The sequence below is a fragment of the Melanaphis sacchari genome, unplaced genomic scaffold (genome assembly GCF_002803265.2).
Source record: "Melanaphis sacchari strain LSU unplaced genomic scaffold, SCAv2.0 Contig20_pilon_pilon, whole genome shotgun sequence".
Classification (NCBI taxonomy): domain Eukaryota; kingdom Metazoa; phylum Arthropoda; class Insecta; order Hemiptera; family Aphididae; genus Melanaphis; species Melanaphis sacchari.
Genome location: NW_020271042.1, coordinates 2,110,143 through 2,133,661, shown reverse-complemented (window position 1 = coordinate 2,133,661; position 23,519 = coordinate 2,110,143). Strand labels below are relative to the sequence as shown.

General features: G+C 23.1%; 1 protein-coding gene across 1 annotated transcript in view; it reads left to right on the top strand.

The window, feature by feature from the left end:
• LOC112593632 (neuroligin-4, Y-linked-like) overlaps positions 1–23,519 on the top strand; it is a 286,318-nt gene that overhangs the window by 230,567 nt on the left and 32,232 nt on the right. The window contains exons 2-3 of the mRNA XM_025338126.1: positions 2,319–2,468; positions 16,406–16,606. Of these exons, the coding sequence (XP_025193911.1) occupies positions 2,319–2,468; positions 16,406–16,606 (351 nt within the window). The remainder of the gene's footprint in view (positions 1–2,318; positions 2,469–16,405; positions 16,607–23,519) is intronic.

Below are 23,519 nucleotides of genomic sequence, written 5' to 3'. Positions count from 1 at the left end.
TATAATAAATACACTTGTAACTTTCCGTTGCCTAGTAAAATATTATATACCGACATGGAATCCTATTCGTCGGTGGTTCCTCAACCCTCAACGGTAGACCTTGTCGCGTGCTTACCACTGGTGCGTACTACATCACCGTAAATTTGTACATCTGGAACCGGACACATGCAACTACTAAACACAATAGATATATGACATGTATATAAATTATAAACACTACGAGGGGAGACGAGTTAGAATATTACGTTATGCAAAAGCGTCCGGTTACTATCAAACCGAAGACGAATAAAAATTCGAAACCTCATACTACTAAGTATCTATAATCTACATTGTATTGTATGTGGTCATATTATAATCACAACTTTGAGATCAAGGACAATTTTGTTTTGCATGTATTTCGGATGTTTTCGGTGTATGAACAATAAAATAAATATAATTCTTCGTAATGATACAATGTGATATAATAAATATGTTTATGTAATGTATAGTACGCCCAACGGCCCAGTAGTAATCCCGCACACTTAAAAATACGGTGCGCGGGAGAAGGATAAGAGATTCTCGAATTTGATCTAAGCTCGAGTTTAAGTAGACTTAAACATTACATTATGAAATACGGTAATATACCGCGTTTTGCATACGATAGACCTAATATCGGTGTAATTTTGTGTTGTATTAATATTACAATATATATATATATGGCTTGGATTAAGTTTAATATATGTATAACGTTTAATATAAATCGATTTTAATAATTGTAATTTCGCATTTTTTTTTTGTATGTAACAATTTACTATTTTTTTTATAAATTTATACTTAAACTTTTATAAAGTATGTGAGTATATTATTACTTGAACGTTTCAAATCCTTTTAAACATAATATATAACAAGTTTGAAAACGTAAACGGCAAAAGTTTCTTAATGTCGCGTGACCTCGTTGAACGCCTATAAATAATGGACAAGTCATTGAACGTTTCGAAAACTATTCCAATGACTTCAATATTGAATTTTGAAAGTAGGCAAAAGTGCACAACGAGTATATACGAGTTATGTTTGACACGATATTGAAAAATAAAGTTTCTAGGTATACACTTGATGCAATAGAAAGGCAATAGAGTTGCTATTTATTAATAGCAGTTGGCTTTCGTAGTTTTGTTAATATCAATTTGTTTAGCACTCATAATTTATTGAAATGATGCTGTCAAAGCTTTACGAAAAATAAAGTATAACCACCTGTAAATATATAAAAGCTATAAATATTTAAAAGTATAAGATACTAGAGAATTTTGAAATCTGACATGAGTTTGTAATTGGAATCGCTCAAATATTTTTAATGAGACTTTACTCGTGTTATTTTACGTGTTTCGTTGATACAAATGAATTCCAGAAATACTATTTTATTTACGTTAAGCATACAACTTAACATATCAAGTCTAATCATATACCACTGATTGGCATAAAATATAGTATTTTAATGTATTTGGATTTTTTCCATATATTTTACTTGACCTAAATAAAGAGTAATTTTGCTTTTATGAAGGCTTCGTCTTGGGTGTTCATATTCAAATCTTACATATTATACGAGTTTATTCGAGATACGCCCGAGTCGTATTCGGGTAGAATTCATTTAAAGCTAGTTCATATTCAGCATCTTCGACTTACTTAGACGTAGTGTGCACTGTATACACAGCAGCCGTATAAGTAGAAAAAACCCATCATCGTAAAATACGTCTCCGTATCTCAAAACTCACAGGTCTGCCGCCTGTAACTTATTCATCCCATTATTCATATTATGTTTTTCAACGTATGAATATACCTGCGAGTAGATATATATATAATATAATATGGCTTTGCTCGATCTAAGAATATTTGAGAGGATACGTATACGGTTTATGAATTTGTAAATATATAAAACATATATAACATAAAACATATAACCTGTATTATATAGACGTAAAGTTTTAGACGAGTTATTTTTTTATAGAAAAAAAAACAACTATATATATTAAGTTTAAGATTAGCTTATTTTCATCAAAGAGCCAGAGATAAAATTGAAAAATAATAAATACTCACACATCCGCCGTCTGAAATATCTATAGATGGTTAGCTGTTACCAGTATTATCGTAAAACCACAAGTTTTGTAGTAAATTTCAAAATGATAACATTTTCGTTGGACCAAAACTTCGTATGTCAGCAGTCTATATCGTGCTAAGTTTTCCTCTGGGAGTTAAGCTACTTTTACAATCAGTAAAAAAATATTGTTCACGGTATAAAAATAAAAAAATAACAATAATTTTTATTTGTTAATTACCTGTTTCAGGAAGTAGAATTATCCGCAAGTATCCCGTACTGGTTTTCATACATGGAGAGTCGTATGAGTGGAATTCCGGAAACCCATACGATGGCCGAGTGTTGGCCAACAACGCAGAATTAGTTGTTGTCACGTTAAACTACAGGCTCGGCATATTAGGTGAGTTGAAAAAAAAATAATTAGAAACCGTTAAAATATGATAATAATATGTCATCTAGTTGAGTGTATTATTATTGTGTATAAAATAATACAATATATCACATTATATATCACATATACATATTGTCATTTAAATAATTTAATATCATAGGTATTTGAATTAAAATAACACATTAATGATGACTGCAAATGAATTAATAACTACACACTACTAAGAAAAAATAACATTAGAAACCTATATTATGATATACATATAGAATAAAGACATTTTTTTGAACTCATGAATATCGTATATGTATATACATATTATTATAACATACATTTAATTCTTTAGATATGTATTGTATAACTATAATACGTGACACATTTAAAAAACTCTCATTTTTATTAGATAAACATTAAACTATTTCATTCAATGGATAGTTTATCTATCGTACTGAAATGTTCTCAAAATAAAATACTGAAAATCAAAAATGTAGGATTTTGAATTGTTTTATTACAATTATTTAACATAAATTTGTTTAATTGAATATTTTACTTAGTAAATTTCCTAAAAAAACTCACATAAACTTTCATCAATCGTCCATAACTGCACTAGTCAGTAGCAGCCATTTAGAAGGTATAACTTTTAAAATTAATTATTATTTTTATTCACAGAGTTTTTGTGTAATTAACATATTATAGTAATAACTCTAAGATTAGTATTTGATTAAGTGTGTTTCTAGCATAGTAATCATAAAAATAATTCGTTAAATATACATCCAAATTAATAGTTGAAATAAAAGCTAAACAAAAAAAATACATTCTCTATAGTAAATTAAACGTAATTAGTTTTTTAGTTTTGTCATTTAATTATGTTTATGTAAAACACTACATAAAAACTAAAAAGTATAGAAGATGAATTGCCTAAAGCTGTTATTCTCATTTCCTTCATCCGTGACTGCATTATAAAAAATATTCAATTCATTTACTAAAAATGGTTTTCTCTACAGAACTCGCTTTAAAAATTGTTTGTTTAGTTTGTACGTTTTTATTTTCAGCGTACGATAAATACCAACAAAAATATATGAAAAAAAAAAATAGTATACCATTATAATGTTAAGTTTATGTTATATTTACTCGTATATATCATATGAATATTCCAAAATGTGTGACTTAGAAGATTATTTTACATAGATGTTATTAATTTGTATAATATTATTTAATTATCTGTAAATAAATAATAAATAACTAAAATGTCTTCTAAAATTATATATCATGCTATGGCTCAAAAATATATTTTACTAAAAATAAAACTTAAACATATGTTATAATTCAGGTTGTTATTTTTCATTAAGCAAAACATTTGTTTCAAGTTCTTTGAGGAACTACTTACACAATATTATTTTATTGCAATTATTAATTAGCTTAATATTTATCATATTTTTTTTTTTTTTTTTTAGAATATTCTAAATTTATTAGCATATAAATTATAATATATATGTTTAGATCATCTGACAATTTAATAATTTAAAATATCTAAGATGATCCATATAAAAACTTTAAAATAGTAATAATAAATTTCTTGTATGGCGTATTCGACTTTATAATGTATATACTATGCATATACAATTATATTTGCTTTATCATGATGAATCATTTATGATTTACCTATTAAAAATACACAATTTATGCATCTATTAAAAAAAAGTCTTTATTTGTATTAAATATCATGTAAATCGGACTCGTCCTGTTTTTAAATATAAATAAATAATTTGTTATCAGGTACGTTTAAGTTTTCCAGTTTAAGTATATCAACGGGCTTTTTGAGTGTTTTGATTCCAAATATTTTTAAACATAATTTAAACACATTATTATGTTAGTAATATAATTTCAAGTATATATTAAACATTTTACTATGTTATACAAAAACAATAGTAAGTAACTACAGTAATAATACATGAAATGCAATTGTTTTTAAATTATAATATGGAACATCTAGCGTCTATGTAAATAACTATTTGGAGTGTATTATTATTTATTATGTTTAAACATAATAATGTAATTACTCGAAAATGTAATCTTTTATTTTTTGTATTATTACAAACAAATTTCTCCTTATTAAATGTACTACAAGTTCAGCATATTTGGTTCAATCATATTAAATTTGTTAACCATAAACTAATGTAGATTTTATTTGAAAATGTTCTTCTATAATACTGATGTATACTTAAGTAAATTAAATGTTACATTTCATATTTAGCGATGTACAGTATTATGTAGGTATATTAAGTTAAATGAATGTCTTTAATTTTGGCACCAGTACTTGGTGCTACAATTTCAAATCATAGATCAATATTTTGCTATGAATTTGCTAAAACTCCGTTTTAATAATTTGCCATCAGGTTGTTGTAAAACACTATAGAAAGTTTTAGCCCTAAATGCCACTGCCAACTTGATAAACAAGTTAAATTACGATATATTAATACAAAGTACAATCGAGAATATGTTATACTTATATAAATTACGAAAACATTCTCATTTAAACATTACATTTTTATTTTACTAATAGGTATAAATTTTAAATTTTAATCATAGATTTTCAGTTTGTTAGATTAAAAACTGCATGCATCGCCATAATATATGTATTCACACTTTTTTCCCTACGTATCGATGGATTATATGGAAATAAAAAAAAATATACAAGTTTACATTATTATATCTACATTTTTTTATTCCACTAAATATTTTAGGTAAGTTAATTTTCTCTTAAGTTTTCTCTATATTGGCCTTGTTTACCATTTATATTTAAAGTGGTTTTTATTTTAAAATGTCTTTTAATATTAGCTTCTAAGTTAATTTTACTCAGTAAAACAAATCCTCGAGTAAAAAATATATTTCGATATAATGTTTTCTAGATATTATTAATTTAGTTGAAATTTGAATGGTATGTGTAAACATGTAGGTGTACTGTATAGTGTGAAAAATAACCTTAGAAACAGCATCTATAAGCGTATTTTAAATAATCAAATAGTCTTTGTATTGTATTAAACTTTTATTTAATTAAGCATAGCAATAAGGAATATAGCTTAAAATGAATAATTTATTATACGCATATAATATATAGCTATTACTATTTATACATAATTGTATTCAAATAAGATATTTTAAATAATATACATCTTATAAAATTTATTGTTAAAGTAACACCATTTAAATCTATAATTTAGTAAAAATTTTAATTGTCTGCAATCGAATTTTTCAAAGACTTACGGTTATATTTGTTTCTTATTTTTCCTTGTTAAATTAAAATTGTTTATTTCGATGAAAAGTTTACATCAGATATATATCAATTTATTGAATGAAAAATAAACCAAAAGCTCAGCTCTCAAAAATTATAATAAAAATATATATAAGAATTTCATATTTATTTTAATATCATATTATATAATAAATAATATATTATATATATAAAAAAAAAAAAAATGTAATAATTAATAGTGCAATTTTACCAGCTAATAAACTTGTTAAGCTATAAAATATCTTATCAAACATTTTAATTAATTTACTATTATTATTTTACTTACCTTTCATTCAATATTATTATAATAATATAAATTACGTGTACACTGTATACATTAAAAATTGTATATCTTCTCAAATTACAAATACGCATGTTTAATAATATATATACTTCTTGCAAAAATATGTTTATAATAATTATTAATATATATTATAATTTTATCGTTTTAATTCAAATTAAAGAGTGTGAAAACATAAAAATATACCTACACTAGATATAGATTTTATTATTTTGAATAATATCAATAGGAATATGTTAAACAATATTATTAAAATAAATTTATAAAAAATATTTAAAATAAAATGTCTAAAAAAAATTATTTATCATAAATGCTTTACAAAATATATTATTTTGATGATTTCAAAATGTTACCTCATATGTTTAATATGATATTTAGTGAATCAAATTGAATTCAAAATCTAGAAAAATAATCTCGAAATATTCTCATTTCACAATAACAGTTTTTATTCATAAACAAAAAAATGACCCTTCAAGTGTTTATGAGATTTTTTTCTTATCTTTTTCTTGACATTTTACTAAACACAACTCAATTCGTTTTTAATCGATTCTGGTTAAAATTTAACATCTACCAATAATGATACAGAATAAAAACAACAAAAAAACTTTTAATAAATAATAACTATTTATATTTTACTTAATTGACCAATTATTATAATAAACAAATACTAGGAGATAGTAAATAGTTATAGCTATGAAATATTACATACCTTATGAAATACTTAATACAACTTAATGCATAACTTTAAATGTTTTCAAGAAATTTTGAAATAAATAATATTATATATTTATACACAGTATTCAATATTTTTTACATCGTTTTTAGTACATATATTCCTACGTTTTTTATTCACGGTGTACTCTACTATTATGTTTAATAATATTATGGCGATTTTAAAGTTTTTAGACTGTCATAAATTTGTAAAAAAATATCAAAATTTATAAGCATATTTTACATTTGGGTGAGAGAAGTTAAAGGTCAAATGCATATTATAATATGCAACTTTTCGTATGAAAAAAATAAAATTATAGCCAAAGCAAGACACTTGTTTTCTTATACAGTCTTATGTATTCATATATATATATTTACAGTGAACTTGATATAAACAATACGTTTATCTATTCAGAACGAATTAATTTTACAAGATAAGTAGTATTTTTAATTATAAAATTATAAAATATAGATATAATATTTTTATTATAGTGTGATAAAAGAGTTATGCAATTTAACAAAGAATATTAAACTCTATAAGAAGTAAAAAAATGTACGTAACACATTATACTTTTAAAAATATCAATGATGGTATAATGATGAAGTGATATTTCTAGTTCCAAGGGGCGGAGTTAATCAAAATCTTTAACAACTATATAAACATACATTCGACCTTTACAGCATTGTACTTTGTAGTAAATATAACGGATGTTTCAATATTCAAAATGTAAAATGTTATATAATATATATATATATATAATTTATATATTTATATAATATATATAATATTTATATATATATATAAAACAATACAATTTTTATCTCATCATTAAAAATATAACTGAAATATATTGAATATTACTTGGAATAAAACATTTGTTATTATTAGTATAATGTAATCTTTTGATAATTTTCATAATTGTCATTTTTGTGATAATCATTTATAAGATTTGTATTATGTATATCAAAATGACGTTTTCCTATACAAATTATTCATTTAGCTATATTTAATAAAAACATTAATCTCGCTCTTGCATAAAATATATGCTAAAGTGTTTTAATATCAAAAATACGGTTCTTGATATATTTATTATTATTATTTGCAAATCAAACTGCTCAAACAAATACTTGAAAATTGGTCGTTTTAACCGCTTTTAAGATTGTCAATCCATTTTCTACTTACTTGGTCTCATAATATTTGCTCATTTTATTAACTATTACTCACCATCTTCACAACTTTTGTTCCATCGTCGGGCATCGTGTAATTTCTATTGTACTGTTCAGCTACTATGCATTTAATTTAAATTATTTTTCCTTCGTTTATATTTATTTTTGTTTCTCTTCCGTTTATATATGGCCCATATTATATTTCGTTGTATTTATTCCTTTTGAAGATGACAAACTTCCGTTTACGCTGTACGCTTATAGTGTACTACGCTTCCCAAGCAACAATACGCCTGTTTAATAGTGGTTATATCAATGTTTTATATGACAAAAGTTTGTAACGACTGTGGTTACCGGATAAAACCTTTGACTTTACAACAATAGAATTCGCTGTTATTATTATTCAACTGTAAATTTATCTTGTTGCATTTTCCATAATTTATATAATGTACAATATAATATCAATTACAAAAATAATAAAAATATATTGTTGATTGTTGATTTCAATCATTTGTTATAATTTATTATTTCAATGATTTAGTAGTATTTAATATGGTCCATATAAATTATGTATATATATATAAATATACAATATATGTAATGCACATAAAAATTAAAATACAGACGTACTTTTAGATTTATATTATTTCGTATAATAAATTCAGAAGTTTAAATATTTCTGTGGTATTGATCAATCTTCAATCAGTCTTAGTTTTTTTAAATTAAAATAATTAAATTTAAAGATGTGGTTTTAGATTTAGTTTTACGAAAAACTAGTATAAAAACATCAAAAATCTCTTAACACGGTATAGTTTGTGTGGGTTTTAAAAGCCACAAAAAAATATTGCACAATTGCTGAAAATACTCACGTATCTAACCTTAACTAAGAACACGTCCAAAATGTGCCAAAGCGAAAGGGACTTGTTCACCAAGGATTTTAAATCTCCAGACAATATAAGAACTTACACTAGGTATATTGACCCTATATGTCCAACAGAGTTCCTAACTCTCAAATTTACTGACATTAAGCGTAAAACTGTGTCGAAGTTTTTTCGTTATGACTTATAGTTTTATTTTTATCCCCCATGGAACGATAAGAATTCTACAACATTATTATAAATTAAATATCATTATGTAATTAAGTCATTTTAGTATACTATATTATGTACATAATAAATCATTTGTTTTTTTTTTTTATTATTATTTTTTTTTTTTTTAATACTAATGATAAAATTAAATATAATATAATGAATGTGTAAAGTAAATATGTTAATTTTATTATTGTTTTTATTATTTTTTATTGATTAGGTACTTATAATTCAAATACATTTTTCTTATAAAATTTAATTTATACTTTGTTTTATTCAAATACAAAATAATGAAAAAAGAAAAAAAGGATTCTTCTAGGTTTATTATGAACATTTTCGATAAATTTTATTTTGCAAAATAAGCTAAATGCAATGAATAATTTTAGATATTGGACTTCAATTTAATTTTTTTTTTTTTATTGTTACTGCATCAACATTAAGTTACCATTATTTAAGATTATATTATAAATCATAATTTCGTTGTATTGAGCTCATTGAAATAATTATAATAGTTCAACGATTTAAAAGGAATTCTAAAAACATAAATAATTTATTAAATTGAAATGCAGTGCCATTATTTTACGTCTTCTTTCAGTTATTCAAAATATGCAATGTCACTATAAAATGTAATATATCATAATACAAACGTTGGATTCCAAATTTAATACACCCAGAATAGTTAACCAATGGACACCTAATACACGGCAGAGCGGTACTCACTTGTTTACTTTTCTCATACTAAATATTATTTTGTTTTATTGAAAATATTTTTTTAAAGTATTTTAATTTACTTTAGTATTGAATCCCATTTATTAGACAATATTCATTTTCGCATATTAATAAAATGCATGGTTATTATTTTTATTTTGATATTATATAAAAATTCTCTAGTCAACATAAATCATTATTATTATTTGTATATAATATTTTCCTTTAAGAATTGTATTTTTCGTATGAAAGACCAGAAGAGTTGTATGGATTTATACAATGTGCTTTCTTATGTATTTGTTATTTACTGTTAACATTTATAAGGTTGTATCCACTCCTCTCCATTCACTGTTCGTTGGAAATTTTATTAATTCTCATATGATGAAGATTTTACTGCTTAATAAATGAATGCATGTTATAGTGCTCAAATATTTGTCAGGTTCCTGTATGTAAAATGACCTTTAAATAATAATGCTAATAAGTTATTTATAAAAATGTGTATATTCTATAAAAGCCGCAAATTTGGTTATTGGATAATAGATTTAATTATTTATATTTAATTTGTGCCAGTAAACGACAAATTTTATGTCTAATATAAACAAAGTGATTTATTATATTTTGTATTCAATATCTATATTCTAAATCTAATAAAAAGTATTTTTTTAAACAGCTAAGTAGCTAAGTCCGTTTACTATCTAATAGGAATATTAAAAAATGTTTCATATTATTTAAGTTAAAAATATATTTTAATTAAAAAAACCATTAATATATTTTCATCAAAATCACTGTGTGCCCATTGCTCATACATTTTTTTTTTAATGTTATTTTATATTTTTTACATTTTATAAAATCTACTGAAAATTGCATGAATAAATTGTTTAAAGTTCAATCTGGGTTCAATATCCAATCTAAAGAGGTTTTTTTTGACAAATTTAAAGATAAAAAGAGGCCAAAAAGTATTTACAAAAAAAAGACGTATTATCTCGCAATTTAAAGTGAACCGTTTTATTTATTTTTTTACTCATTTATATGAAATAGTAATTTAAATAACAATAGAAAAAATAATTGCTTTATTTAAAGCAAACGCTTGTTAGAAAATTTAAAACATTATTCTAACATAAGTAAATTTAACAATGTCACCATAATAAAAATAATATAAATAATAATAAGTTTTTTTTGTGAAAAATATGAATACATTCCGAAATTTGATTTGATTTGTCAGAGTCAAAAAATATCTAACTTACATCCTTACACTTTAATATTAAATTTGAAAAATTTAGCTGGAAGTTAAAAAATTGAAAACTATATTTTTTTGTTTTAATTACTTTTCTCTTCAGTACATCTCATTAAAACTTTTTTATAAATGGATTAATGTTGTATAACATTTTCTGGAATTTGACAGAAGAATCCCATTGAAAGTCGTTCTTGTCGCTCCGTTTTATAAAATATCAATAACAATACTAATTAAATTTATAAACATTGTAAACGTAAAATAAGCCAAGTTTTACTTCTTATTAATATATACCAAAAACAAAATCCTTCTACTCAAAAAAGAGTTAAATAAATTATTTAGTTTAGGAATACAAATAATGGCTATTCATTTGTTTTGTTATACGAATAGCTATATCTTTAAACATAATCATAGCTTTATATTTACTTTTATTTATAATTGATTATATGTGTATATTATTATTTATATTTGTTTCTTCAGTTTGTTTTTAAATACCAAATAATTAACTGTTGTTTAAAAATTGAGTTACATAATACAAAAATAAATTTTATAAAAATAAAATTGTAATTAATGTTTACTTGTAATAATTATTATCCATTATTATTCAATAATATGATTTATTTATTACTAAAATATTCAATATTTAGTTCAATAATCTGCAATTATTTATTTATTATTGAACAATAGGTCGTTATTAATCTATTATAAATTGTATTTAATTAATTAGACTTATATCGTATAAGATATTGCAGGCAGTCGCGAACGCAGGAAAGAATTTCGAGGGATAGAGTTGAAAAAATGTTCATAAATATTTATAACATACTCACTGCATCATATAGTAAAATGATAATTTTTTTATTTTATTGTATTACAATATTACTATAATATTGTTTCATAACTAGTAACTTATTTTAATTTATTTACTAGTTATACATTTGTAGGTCAGGAAATTTATTTTTTGTTCCTGATATTTCAGGAGAAGGGGTTAAACACCCAAGACTACCCTGCGTTCGCGACTGATTGTAATTTGTAGGTAAATTAAAAAATTAAAAATCAATTGAAGAAATTATATTCCAATTACATTTATTTTTGTAAAAAATTATAATTCTTAGGTAATATTTTTGACTTAAATTATACAAATTTGATAAGATATCTTTTATTTTGTGTATGCTTAATTTTTTATATATTTTATTAGGATAAAAATATACTTTAGATATTATGTAACGACATATCCGAGTTGCGTCTGAAATTTCCTCACGACACGTATGAGTTACATCCTGGTTAGTTATATAATATACAATAATTATATTGATGTATACATATTTGTATTTTCACTTTTACAGTTTGAAGATTGCTATTTATATAAATGATATAGTTAAGAATATTATTATTACTATGTATACTAAAATTATTAATTGTTCTAAATTTATATGATTTTTTTTTTTTTAATTTTATAAAATAGGTTAATTTTTGTACACCAATTTTTAAACGAACCTAAGACGTGGTATATTTTTTGTTTCATTCTGAATTATAGTATTTTTAATAATTGTTTTTTCTGCTTCCTTTTTTTGCTTGTTTGTTAAATTTGAACTTCGAATTTTAATATAAATGTCAGTTTGAACATTTTTCAATACTTCTATAAACTGAAAAATATTAGAATATGATGAATAAAACATTTCATTTTATTTCTAGTGAAACGATTCATATGTATTGGTCGTACAAATTAATGAGTTTGAGAATTCGGTCTGTATCAACGGTTGAAAGTTACTTTCTAACGAAATATAATTTTCTTCAAAATAATTTAAAAAATCATCTATTCTTTGATCTTAGGTTTTTTAGCTATCAGGTCTTCATAAAAACAATTATTAACTTCATTGGATTTTAAAAATGAAAGACCAAAAAAAATTATTTTAAATATTTTCCAATTTCAGATTTATTTTTAAAGACTGTAGACAGACTATTATATTGAATTTTTCTTAAAATAGATTTTCCAAGGCGAAATCTACAGCTTTTGCGTATAACTTCAGGAAAAATAAAACTGCTAAATGCATAGATTGTTTGAAGTCTGCATAAATTATATTTATATTTTAATAAACTAAAAAACGCATCTTTATACACTGATAATGTAGTCTTACCTGTTAGTAAATATAATATTTTCGTTCAATTTAAAATAACATTTATATAAACGTTTTAAGCATAACCACCTCTAAAAATTACCATTTAAAAATATTTGGAATGTAAATTTGTATCTATTAATACAATGCACGTAATTGTTTATTTTTTTCACTAAATATTTGAATTGTTTCAAGATACTTCATTTTCATGTTATTTATTATATTAATAAGTGAATACCTATCGCAATGTAACTGAAGTTAAATTGATCAAAATTAATTTCCAACAATAAATTATAAAGAGGTATTAACAGATAAGGTATCGATTATTAAGTTATCTACGAGCTTATTACTAAATATATAAAAATAGAATAGTAATTATTTTTGCGGGCACAATTCGGAACAGTTACTGTAAAAACAGTTAACACAGCTCAAATGTATTATGCGAAAACTGCGGATGCAACTCGATTTTAATTTTTAGGGAAACAATTCGTATGCAGCTATTTATTCAAGCGAATTATCTAAATAGCATTACATTGTCTTAAGACAATATATTAAGTAAAAGTGAATACAATAATTATTTATATTTTAAATTACAAATAGCTATTTTGATAAACATTTATACATGCAATATAGTTGCATAATTTGTTTTTGAAACACACAGTTTATCATTATTATACCTATTTATTTTACACTTCTATTGGTAAAAGAAATAGTTAGTAACTAAAATTAATGGGGAAATTAAGTCTTTTGTTTTTTCTAAAATAATTACATTTTTTAAATATACCTTATTTTTGAAAACAATAGACAATTTTGATAAAAATATTAAAAATAAAATCGTTTATTTTAGTATAAATTAATTATTTTTAGTATTCTTCTTGTAATAAAGAAGTTATTGTTTTTTACTCTTGCATTACTCAAATTTAATATTAAACACTATTAAACAATCATAAAATGTAGTATTAATAATATTGTATTATCCAAGGCCATTTTGGAGGGGGTCTAAAACTTGTATAATGTATACCGTGTGTTCACCAATTAAAAAAACATTGAATTTCTTGGCCAGAATATATTGAAATAAATCAAATTTTTTAAAAGATGGTGGTATATAAATACACATTTAGAGATGTATTTTAAAATTCTTATAATTTCGGTACATTTTTTTTTTTTTAATAGCATCACCCATTTTGAACACCATATTCGGATAGGCTTAACTTTTTAAGATAATTTTGATGTATTAACAATGCTTTTAAGTTAAAAATTAACTGAATAACAGCCATTTAAATTTTAATAAATAATACATTTTTCGGTTCGTTAGTGCATAAAAACCATTTATAATTATTTATTATTGGTTACATTTTATAAATTTTTACAAAATTCAGTATTCCCTAAATTAGTGAACACACGGTGTGTACTAAATTTAGGTTTTGATATTTGGTTAAAAATAAAGTAAAATATGCATTAAAACAATAATAAATTATTAATATAGTAATACTTGATAATTGATATATGAAATAATATAACATAGGTACCTTTTAATGTTAAAAACAATACTTTAATAATACATTTTTGTTATCTAGTTGACTGGTTATGATAAGTTTAAAAAAAATAAATTCAATGTGCTTGTAACTGTTTGGTGGACGGCGGTAAACAATTATAATTTACAATCATATTTTTAATTTACAAAAATATAATATCTTTGTTATTAATCATCGTTGACCATCGAGATGTTGATCGGCATCGATAGCGGTCGTTGTCGTTCAATAACCATCTACCTATTATTAGACGCTTAATTAATATTTTCATATGTATTATGACACAAAACAGTCAATAATCAATTTAGTACATTTTAATTTTAGCCATTTATGTTGGTATTAAAAATAAATAGTAATTTCACACATTTTTAAATTATTTAAGAAATTTTGGAGGAAGAGGGTTTAGAGCTGGACCTTCCTCATTTACGGCCTTGATATAAACAATTTAATTTATTACTACTACTTAGAAGAAAATTCAGTAACTGAATAAAAATATAAAAATAAATAAATATATTTATAAATCATTCATAATAACTTGAGTAATATGTTATAAATCACTTTGTAATAACGAACTTATTCTATATATCAGTAGATATTACACATAAAATAACTGCTTTATTACTAGAAAAAAATTCAGTAGAAACATTAAGCGTGAACGTAAAAACTGTGTATATATACTGCTTTTAAATCATTGTCTACTGTTTTTTACTATGAAATAAACGTTCACTAGATACAAAATTTATTGACTCAATTTTCGATGTTTCACCTTAACTAAATTATAAGTAGAGTATTGTAATTAACAATATTTCATTAAATTATAATTTTTGATACTTTTCTAAAAATTGCTTTTTCAAGTTGCAGCACTTAAGTATAATATTGAATATTTTTTTACCAACTTCGTATTTTAGGAGATAACAATTCAATATTTTATGACAAATATAATTTTTTATATTATCAATTAACTTTTTTTTATGAGATAAAGTTTTTTTTTTTTAATCACCATCAACATAACATTTGTTTAAAGGCAGAAAAAAAGAAATTTGATTGAATCAAAGCATCGTTATCGATCGAGAATCAAAATATAGTTTATGGTTTACGAATATGATCATAGTTAATGTTAAGTTTAAAATGATTATTCGTATAACATTAATTCCACGTTATACAAGTCATCGTTGTTACACACCATTGATTACTTATATTTCCGTACGATTATTCTAACACACCGTTCGTATGCGGAAAAATGAAAACAAAATAATTTAATCATCCTATCGTGGGATACGAATACCAATGAATTTTAAAATGAAATTAAAATATAAATAATAATAACTAATGTAAATATATATATATTAAATATAATAATATATTGTATAAACTGAACTAATTTTGTTTAAAAATTGTAATATAATAATTGTATATTTTGCAAATTAATGCACATTTTTATAGATTTATTTTATAATTAATTCAATTTATTAATAAATTATTTTATTAAATGCATTTTTCATATTTATACTAGAATATTAAGTAGCTGTATAATGTTCATAAAATTAACTTTCTTAGTTTCTTACACCAATTATGCGTATTAAAATTCAGTTATTGTTAAGTAGACCATTTGTAAGTATTTTTAAGCACAAAATCAGAATTTTTAAGTCAATTTAATCTTATATTATACCAGAAAATTTAACTTAACAGGTCACTTCAACTTTTAAGAATTGTTATAAAAACAAAATTAATGTATTAACTATATGTCCTATTACATACCTATGGATAATTCATCAATATAATCATTGGTTTTTGTTATTTTTTTTCAGGATTTTTAAACGCCAACGGTTCGCCTAACTCAAGAGCCCGTGTGGCCAACTACGGTCTCATGGATCAAATAGCTGTGCTCCATTGGGTGCAGCAGAATATCGCGCTATTCGGCGGTGATCCGGAGAACGTCTCTCTGATGGGTCACGGGCCCGGAGCCGCTTGTATAAATTTCTTAATGATATCGCCGACCGTAGTTCCAGGTACTTAAATAATAAAATATTCATATTATAGTATATAACATTGTGAATTGTGACGATAACCACCTTCTAAATAGATTTCTTTCTATCCATCACGATGGCACAAATGCCATATAAGACATGGTGGACAACTGGCTACCCCCGAGCCTATTTTATCTGGCCCGTGCTACATTTCCAAATTTTAAAGTTAAAATTTACAATATAAACAAAATAAATGATAATTAAAATTTATATTTTGAATGATTTTTTTTTGCTTTATATGCTCTGGTCCATTAGATTTTTATTTTCCAAAAACTGGACTTTTAGTAATTTTGAGTTTCTCACCCCTGTCATAGTATATTACTATCAGAAAACTGACTATGAAAATGTTAACACAGCAAATTTATCAAGTTTGGGAATAATCTAGTATATTTTTTATATTTTTTTTATCAAGAATACAAATTTCTAAGAAAGTATTTAACTTTTAACTTTTATACTCAATTTATAGAGTATTATTTTAAATTTGAGAAAATGGACATTTTTATTATTATTTAAAAAAAAAAAAAAAAAAAATAGGTAATATTGATAATATATTAAATGATAGTAATAATAAAAAATAATATATATATATATTATATTACATTATACTAAAACTATGCGAGTAATTATTTATATTTAAATAATTATTTTTTTTTGTATTGTTTGGTGTTTATAACACATTTTAGGTATATTTTATAAAATAAAAATTTTAAAACCATTATGCATTTCATAAAAATATAAAATACTCGGACAAACTCAATTTTTTTACAGTATCAAACACGTATTTTTGAAAGTTTAAATTATTTTTTTTTATCTGCTAGTATTTTCAGTAAATGATGCTTTGTATTATTACTTATGAGTGATCACCAATAAAAAATTGACATGAGCTTAAAACAATAACTATGCTGTAGTAACAAACTCATTCCTTAACTTGAATTTCAAGTTTTTTCATGTCGATACATGTATATAAATGTTATCTAAACGAGAGAAAAACATAGAATAATACAGCTAAAACCTAATATATAGTATTCGATACATAATAATAATCCAAAATTTGTGTATACTATGAACCAAATAGAAATGTTTGTGAGCGCATTAGCATAATCACGTCATTGTGATGACTCAGTTTACGTATTATTATTTAAAAAGTCGATCACTGGAGTTATTTTCTCTATTTATTCAGTTGATTATACAGTACATTTTATCCGAGCTACCTACCTATTTATTTGTTCCACGTAACAAGATGATGTTAACTGTAGGTATTCTTTATACACATATTCATCACATCTTAAACCGGAGTACCTATACACTTGAGTAATTTTGTTTACGTGCGTTGAATAATCCCCATGTACTCGGAAGTTTCCAAAATTTAAGGATCAAGATCAGACGTTGTAAAATTATGCACCACAAGATTACGAGTACATTCTTCATCATGTGTGTACTAGGATTTGTTTAGTTTATCTTTAGACAAAACTATTATTATAAAAATAAATATTTTAAGACAATGTATATTATAGAAAGTTGAACATGATTATCTGACAATTTTTTTTTTTTTTTTTAATATATTGTTTGACAATAAAATACCCTAAACGATTGTTTATTAATAATTTTTTTTTTTGATTTTGTGTGTGAAAATATCTATGTATATAGTCGGGTGACTAATGTAATTTTCATTAAATGTTCTAAAAACTATTGTTTTTAAAAAATATGCCTGTGTCTAATAATTAGAATACTTTATTATTATCAATAGAAAAAAAATATACTGTTCCATATAAAATATTATTAATTTTTGCTAGTATTCTAACATATTCATTTAAACTATTTACACATATTAATCCAGAACTTAGATATTAAAACTAATTATATGAAATTTTCGTTTAATTATTTATAAAAATAAAGTTAGCTTTGAGTGTTAGTTTTAATGATGTCGCGTTTTATTAAAAGTTTTATACATTTAATATAACAACTAAAAATGAAAGAATTATTTTAAATGTTACTAAAAAATAATTTTAAAATGTTAATTCATTACATTATAGTAATGTATAATGTATATTTTTAAAGAACACAATTTAACCATTTTAGCTATATTATATTATATAATATTAATATTTGAGAAAAATTTTAAATCATTTATTTCCGTTTGATGTATTATAATAAAAGTAAAAATAAATTATATTTTTATTTTTTCTAATTTTAAGTTGTTAACTAAAGTGTATTAGAAATCTATAAATAGTTTAGCGTTTGTAAATATATTTTTATTTTCTAACTCACTTGAATTCACACATACTTAAAAGTTACTCGTATTATACTCATAGGTTGTATTTCTCTTCAACAAGATACAAACGTTATATTACGTATGTATTGAAAAAAATTCCTTTAGACATACCTTTAGAATTGTTAAAAAAAATATGAACAACATAATATATTTTAGTCATTCTTAGTTTTTATTTCAAGAAATTTTATAATTATTGTTAATAAATATTAAATAAACTATTTTATAATATAAGAAATAAAAATGATATAACTTAAAAAATATTTTATTTTATTTGCAAGGAAAAAAAATATGTAGATAAAAATTCATAATATGTTTACACAAAAAAAAAAAAGAAGAAATAACATCAAATTATTTTCCGTATATTATTTTTTTAATTTTTAATAAGGTTATTGTTTCCTTTTCAATAAAATATTTAAACATTTATTAAAATCTTATAATGATTTTACACTCAAACATTGAAGAGAAATGTATATTTTTACGTTATTTTGTAATGAGTACTAATGGCTTTGTTGTGTAATTTCAAAATCTAAAGTGAACTCAGAAAAGAATATATGCGTTCTGATACTTATATTAAAATAATTGTTTCTTAGTAACATGTATCTTTTTACTTTTGGATAATTATAGAATTACACTTAAGCGGCGAAACGAAAGAAAAAAACAATAATAATAAGCTCATTTTATAGTTAAATTAAATAATCGTTTGAATTATATAAATGGCGCGCGCGCACACTGAAGGGTGAGTGTGTGTGCGCGTGTTTAGCGGCTAAGGTAATGTGAACAAACGCAATGTATCTGAGATACGAATAAATTTTCATTCATTGTATTTCAATTTTCAAACGTTATGAATAATAACTTACGCCAGTGATATTATTATTATTATTATTTGACTAAATATATAATCTAAACAGGAATAAAAACTGTATTAACGGATGGATTTCTCGTATCGATTTTTCCGTTTTGTATTTGTATCCATTACGAGCGGTGAGAGCTATTTTAACAAACACAATGAGCATAGGTATCATATAATCAAACGACAGTCTCACAGACACGGTGGGACATAGATCTGTTTAATTTTTTTCAACACACATATAGTGCGCATATGTTAGTAGATGTGTAATGTGTGTGAATGTGTGCGTATTTGCTTGTCTATTTCTGCTACAAGGGGACGTAACACTTTTTCTTGTCAATGAAATCCTCATATTTTAACCTGACATTAAGTCCGCACGCTTATCTTTAAGCAGCCAATCTGTCTAGATGACTGTTCTTTTTCTTAACGCACCTCTCCAGAGACTTAGCTATAATTTGTCACGCTTTTCGTTCATTCCAACATCTATAACTTTGCTACCCTGCCATCCATGAGACGTCATCAGCCCTGACTCAGGCCAATCGCACACAATCGCTTTGCGACCTACCTCGAAGTTATTATTTTTAATAACGTTGATCAAATGCCGGTGTATGTGTGTGTTAGTGTGTGAGAGGACTTGTATCTACAGCAAGTCCATACGTAAATATTAAAGTTTTCAAGTATAATAGACTGCTTGCCCTAAAGCGAAATAAAATATACCAAAATATATATAATATATAGTTTTTTTTTTTTTACTAACATAATTTTGTGCCAGTCATTATTTTTTTGTTTTATTATTATTATTATTATTCCTCGCTTCATTTTATAATATTCCTAAATAAACGCATCCACATAAAACTCGTATTGTACAATGACAATATTAATTAGTGTTTTGATTGATTAAAATTATTATACGACATTATTTAAAACATATCAAAACCAAATTTACTTGTTTGAAAAATTATTGAAACTTTTTTTACCAAATTAAGTGCTCTGCACGTTCAAATAACATACACTGACTTATATTAATTATTATTTTTCTATATTATGGGCACTTTATGATTTTTAATGAATTGGTATTCGTTTTTCATATTTTGATTTTGATTTTTTTTATAAATTCCTACACCCTAAATTATTTATACAATAACTTATTGAATACATATTAACAACACCTTTGTTAAACATAACTCAATATATTTTACATAGGTTCATTTTACATTTATATTTTTTGATCCTAAGTGATGATTCAAGTTATTTATCCTTTTATGTGCTTGTGTTTATTGAATTGATTAATGTTTAACTATTTTCTTAAACCTGAACCAAAAACGAATTATATCCCTTGATATTTATTCGAAATAATTGTGTTCGTCTGTTTTAGATAGATATAATATTAAACTCGGTACAAGATACCATATTTATATAAAATCAATTTAATAAACTCAATATTTGATAAAAACTAAAATTGATTAGCTTTTCAAATCAATAAAATACAAATTGAGCAACTTATAAAATAATAAAAAAGTGTTTGATAATTTATCCATAATGTTTATAAATGCCATGAAAATTAAAAAATATATATATCTGACACAAAAATGATTATAGATTGGTCTATAAGATATTAATATAAGCTACTCGAAATATTATTTATTAAAATGTTAATATTCTAAGTACAAGAAGGCTTTTCTTTGCAGGAAAATTAAATTATTAATATTTATTTTTTTACGTATTTAAAAATATAAAAATTATATATAAATATATTTAATATGAACTAATGACAATTATTGATATAGTACATTTTTATTTTTATTTTAGGCTCTTCAATGTTCTTTACTTTTGTAGGTACACATTCTTTTTTTTTTTATTTTAATGCACTAAACATTAAATAATGTACAAATATAATATTTATATGGTATAGATAAGGATTGTATTAAATCGAATTGAAAATAAAATAAAATAATGATGCAAATACATTATTTAAGTAACTTTTTTCAATGAACGCTGAATTAATAATAATTAATCGTATGCTAATTGTTTATATACACTATTGGGCAAAGGTACAAAAGGAAATACACGCTATTCCGTTCGTAGACCTTGAATAATACAATCTGTTATAATAAATTTGAATTGCTTATACTTAATGCACACCGTTAAGTTTATAAAATCGGTCATACTCTACTGAATTTGTAAGTTAAGACTCATTATTTAGCATAAGTATCGGCTTTACTATATTTTTAATAATTTTAAATGCATTCTAAAAAAAGTAATTTTAGCACTTCGTTTTTGAATTAATACGATAATCTTAATACGTAAAATGAATACAATTTCAGATGCGCTGTATTGTATTATTGGATATTCAAATATATTAATTATGTAACTGTTTACGTTTACAAGATTTCATCTTCTTTAACGTGTTTTAATATTTTTACTAAAGATTTGTGCATCCGATTTTTTGTTTCAAAAATTGTAAGTACTTCTAGGCCTCTAGGATATTAAAAACTTACACAACGTAAGGTTAGGGTTAGGTCCTACATAAACATAATATTTTTATTTTTTAATTATCTATCTAAATTATATATTATATATACATTATGCATGGTGTTTAGTACTCTAGTACCTATGTATGTTATGTATTTAAAGAACTTATATACTTATAGTACATAAGTTTCCATTTTACAAAATAATTGTAGAAATGTCTTAATAAGGATTACTTAATTGGAATTTAAATAAAAACTATAATTATTTTTTAATTTATTTTATCGATTTTCAATCATTTTTACTAATTGAAATTAACTAATCATGGATTAAATTATAATTAAATCCCATTGATTTAATATTTTAACTGCATCATATCAGTGTCTCTTCATTTTAAACATCTTCTACAGAAGTAATGTTAAAGAGTAATATCAATAATATTATAATTATTATTTACAGCCATAATTAAATTTAGATATTTTGGATAGAATTTCTAGAATTCCACAAAATTATGATAAATAAAAATGTCAGCAATGATTCTTTTATAACATATTAAGCTATATTATTAAATATTAAATTTACGTTATTAATGAAAATAAATACTATTACTATCTACAATATTCAATATGTGTATATGCTTGTACACAAAATACAATTGTATTTTAATCTACTAACGGTATAGTATTTTGGTAAAAATTTTATTCTAATTAAAATTAAAATAATTAAATACAAAAATATGTAAATCAGTTATTTTAATATTTGTCATAATGGATGATGTTAGGATTGATATAAAAACTTTTAAACATTGCTTTAGGCCTATAACCTTACCTTATTTTTATATTTTTTTCTGTGATAAAAAACAAATATAATATTTCTAAAAATTATGCTTTTAATGTAAACAATATTTTTTCATTATTTAATAATAACTTAAATCAATATTATTAATATATTTATATAATAGATAGTATGTACTATATAAATATGATCTTATTTATAATACTTTAATTATAGTTCTTTAAAATTAAATATCTATTAAGTATTAAGGTTTTTAAGTAAAATAAACTAAAACGAACGTTTTAGAAATAAACGCTAATAATTAAACATAATTTTATAAATTAATCAATTGTTTATAAAATCATAAACAAACACTTGCGTAAAAAAAACATTAAAAACCTAACAGTTGAATATAATATGAATAAGAGACTTAACAAATATTACTGACATATTTTTTAAAAAGTATCTTTAATTTGATATCTTTTAAAATTCAAATTTGTTTGTTTTTTAAGAAACATTGAAAAATTGTTTAG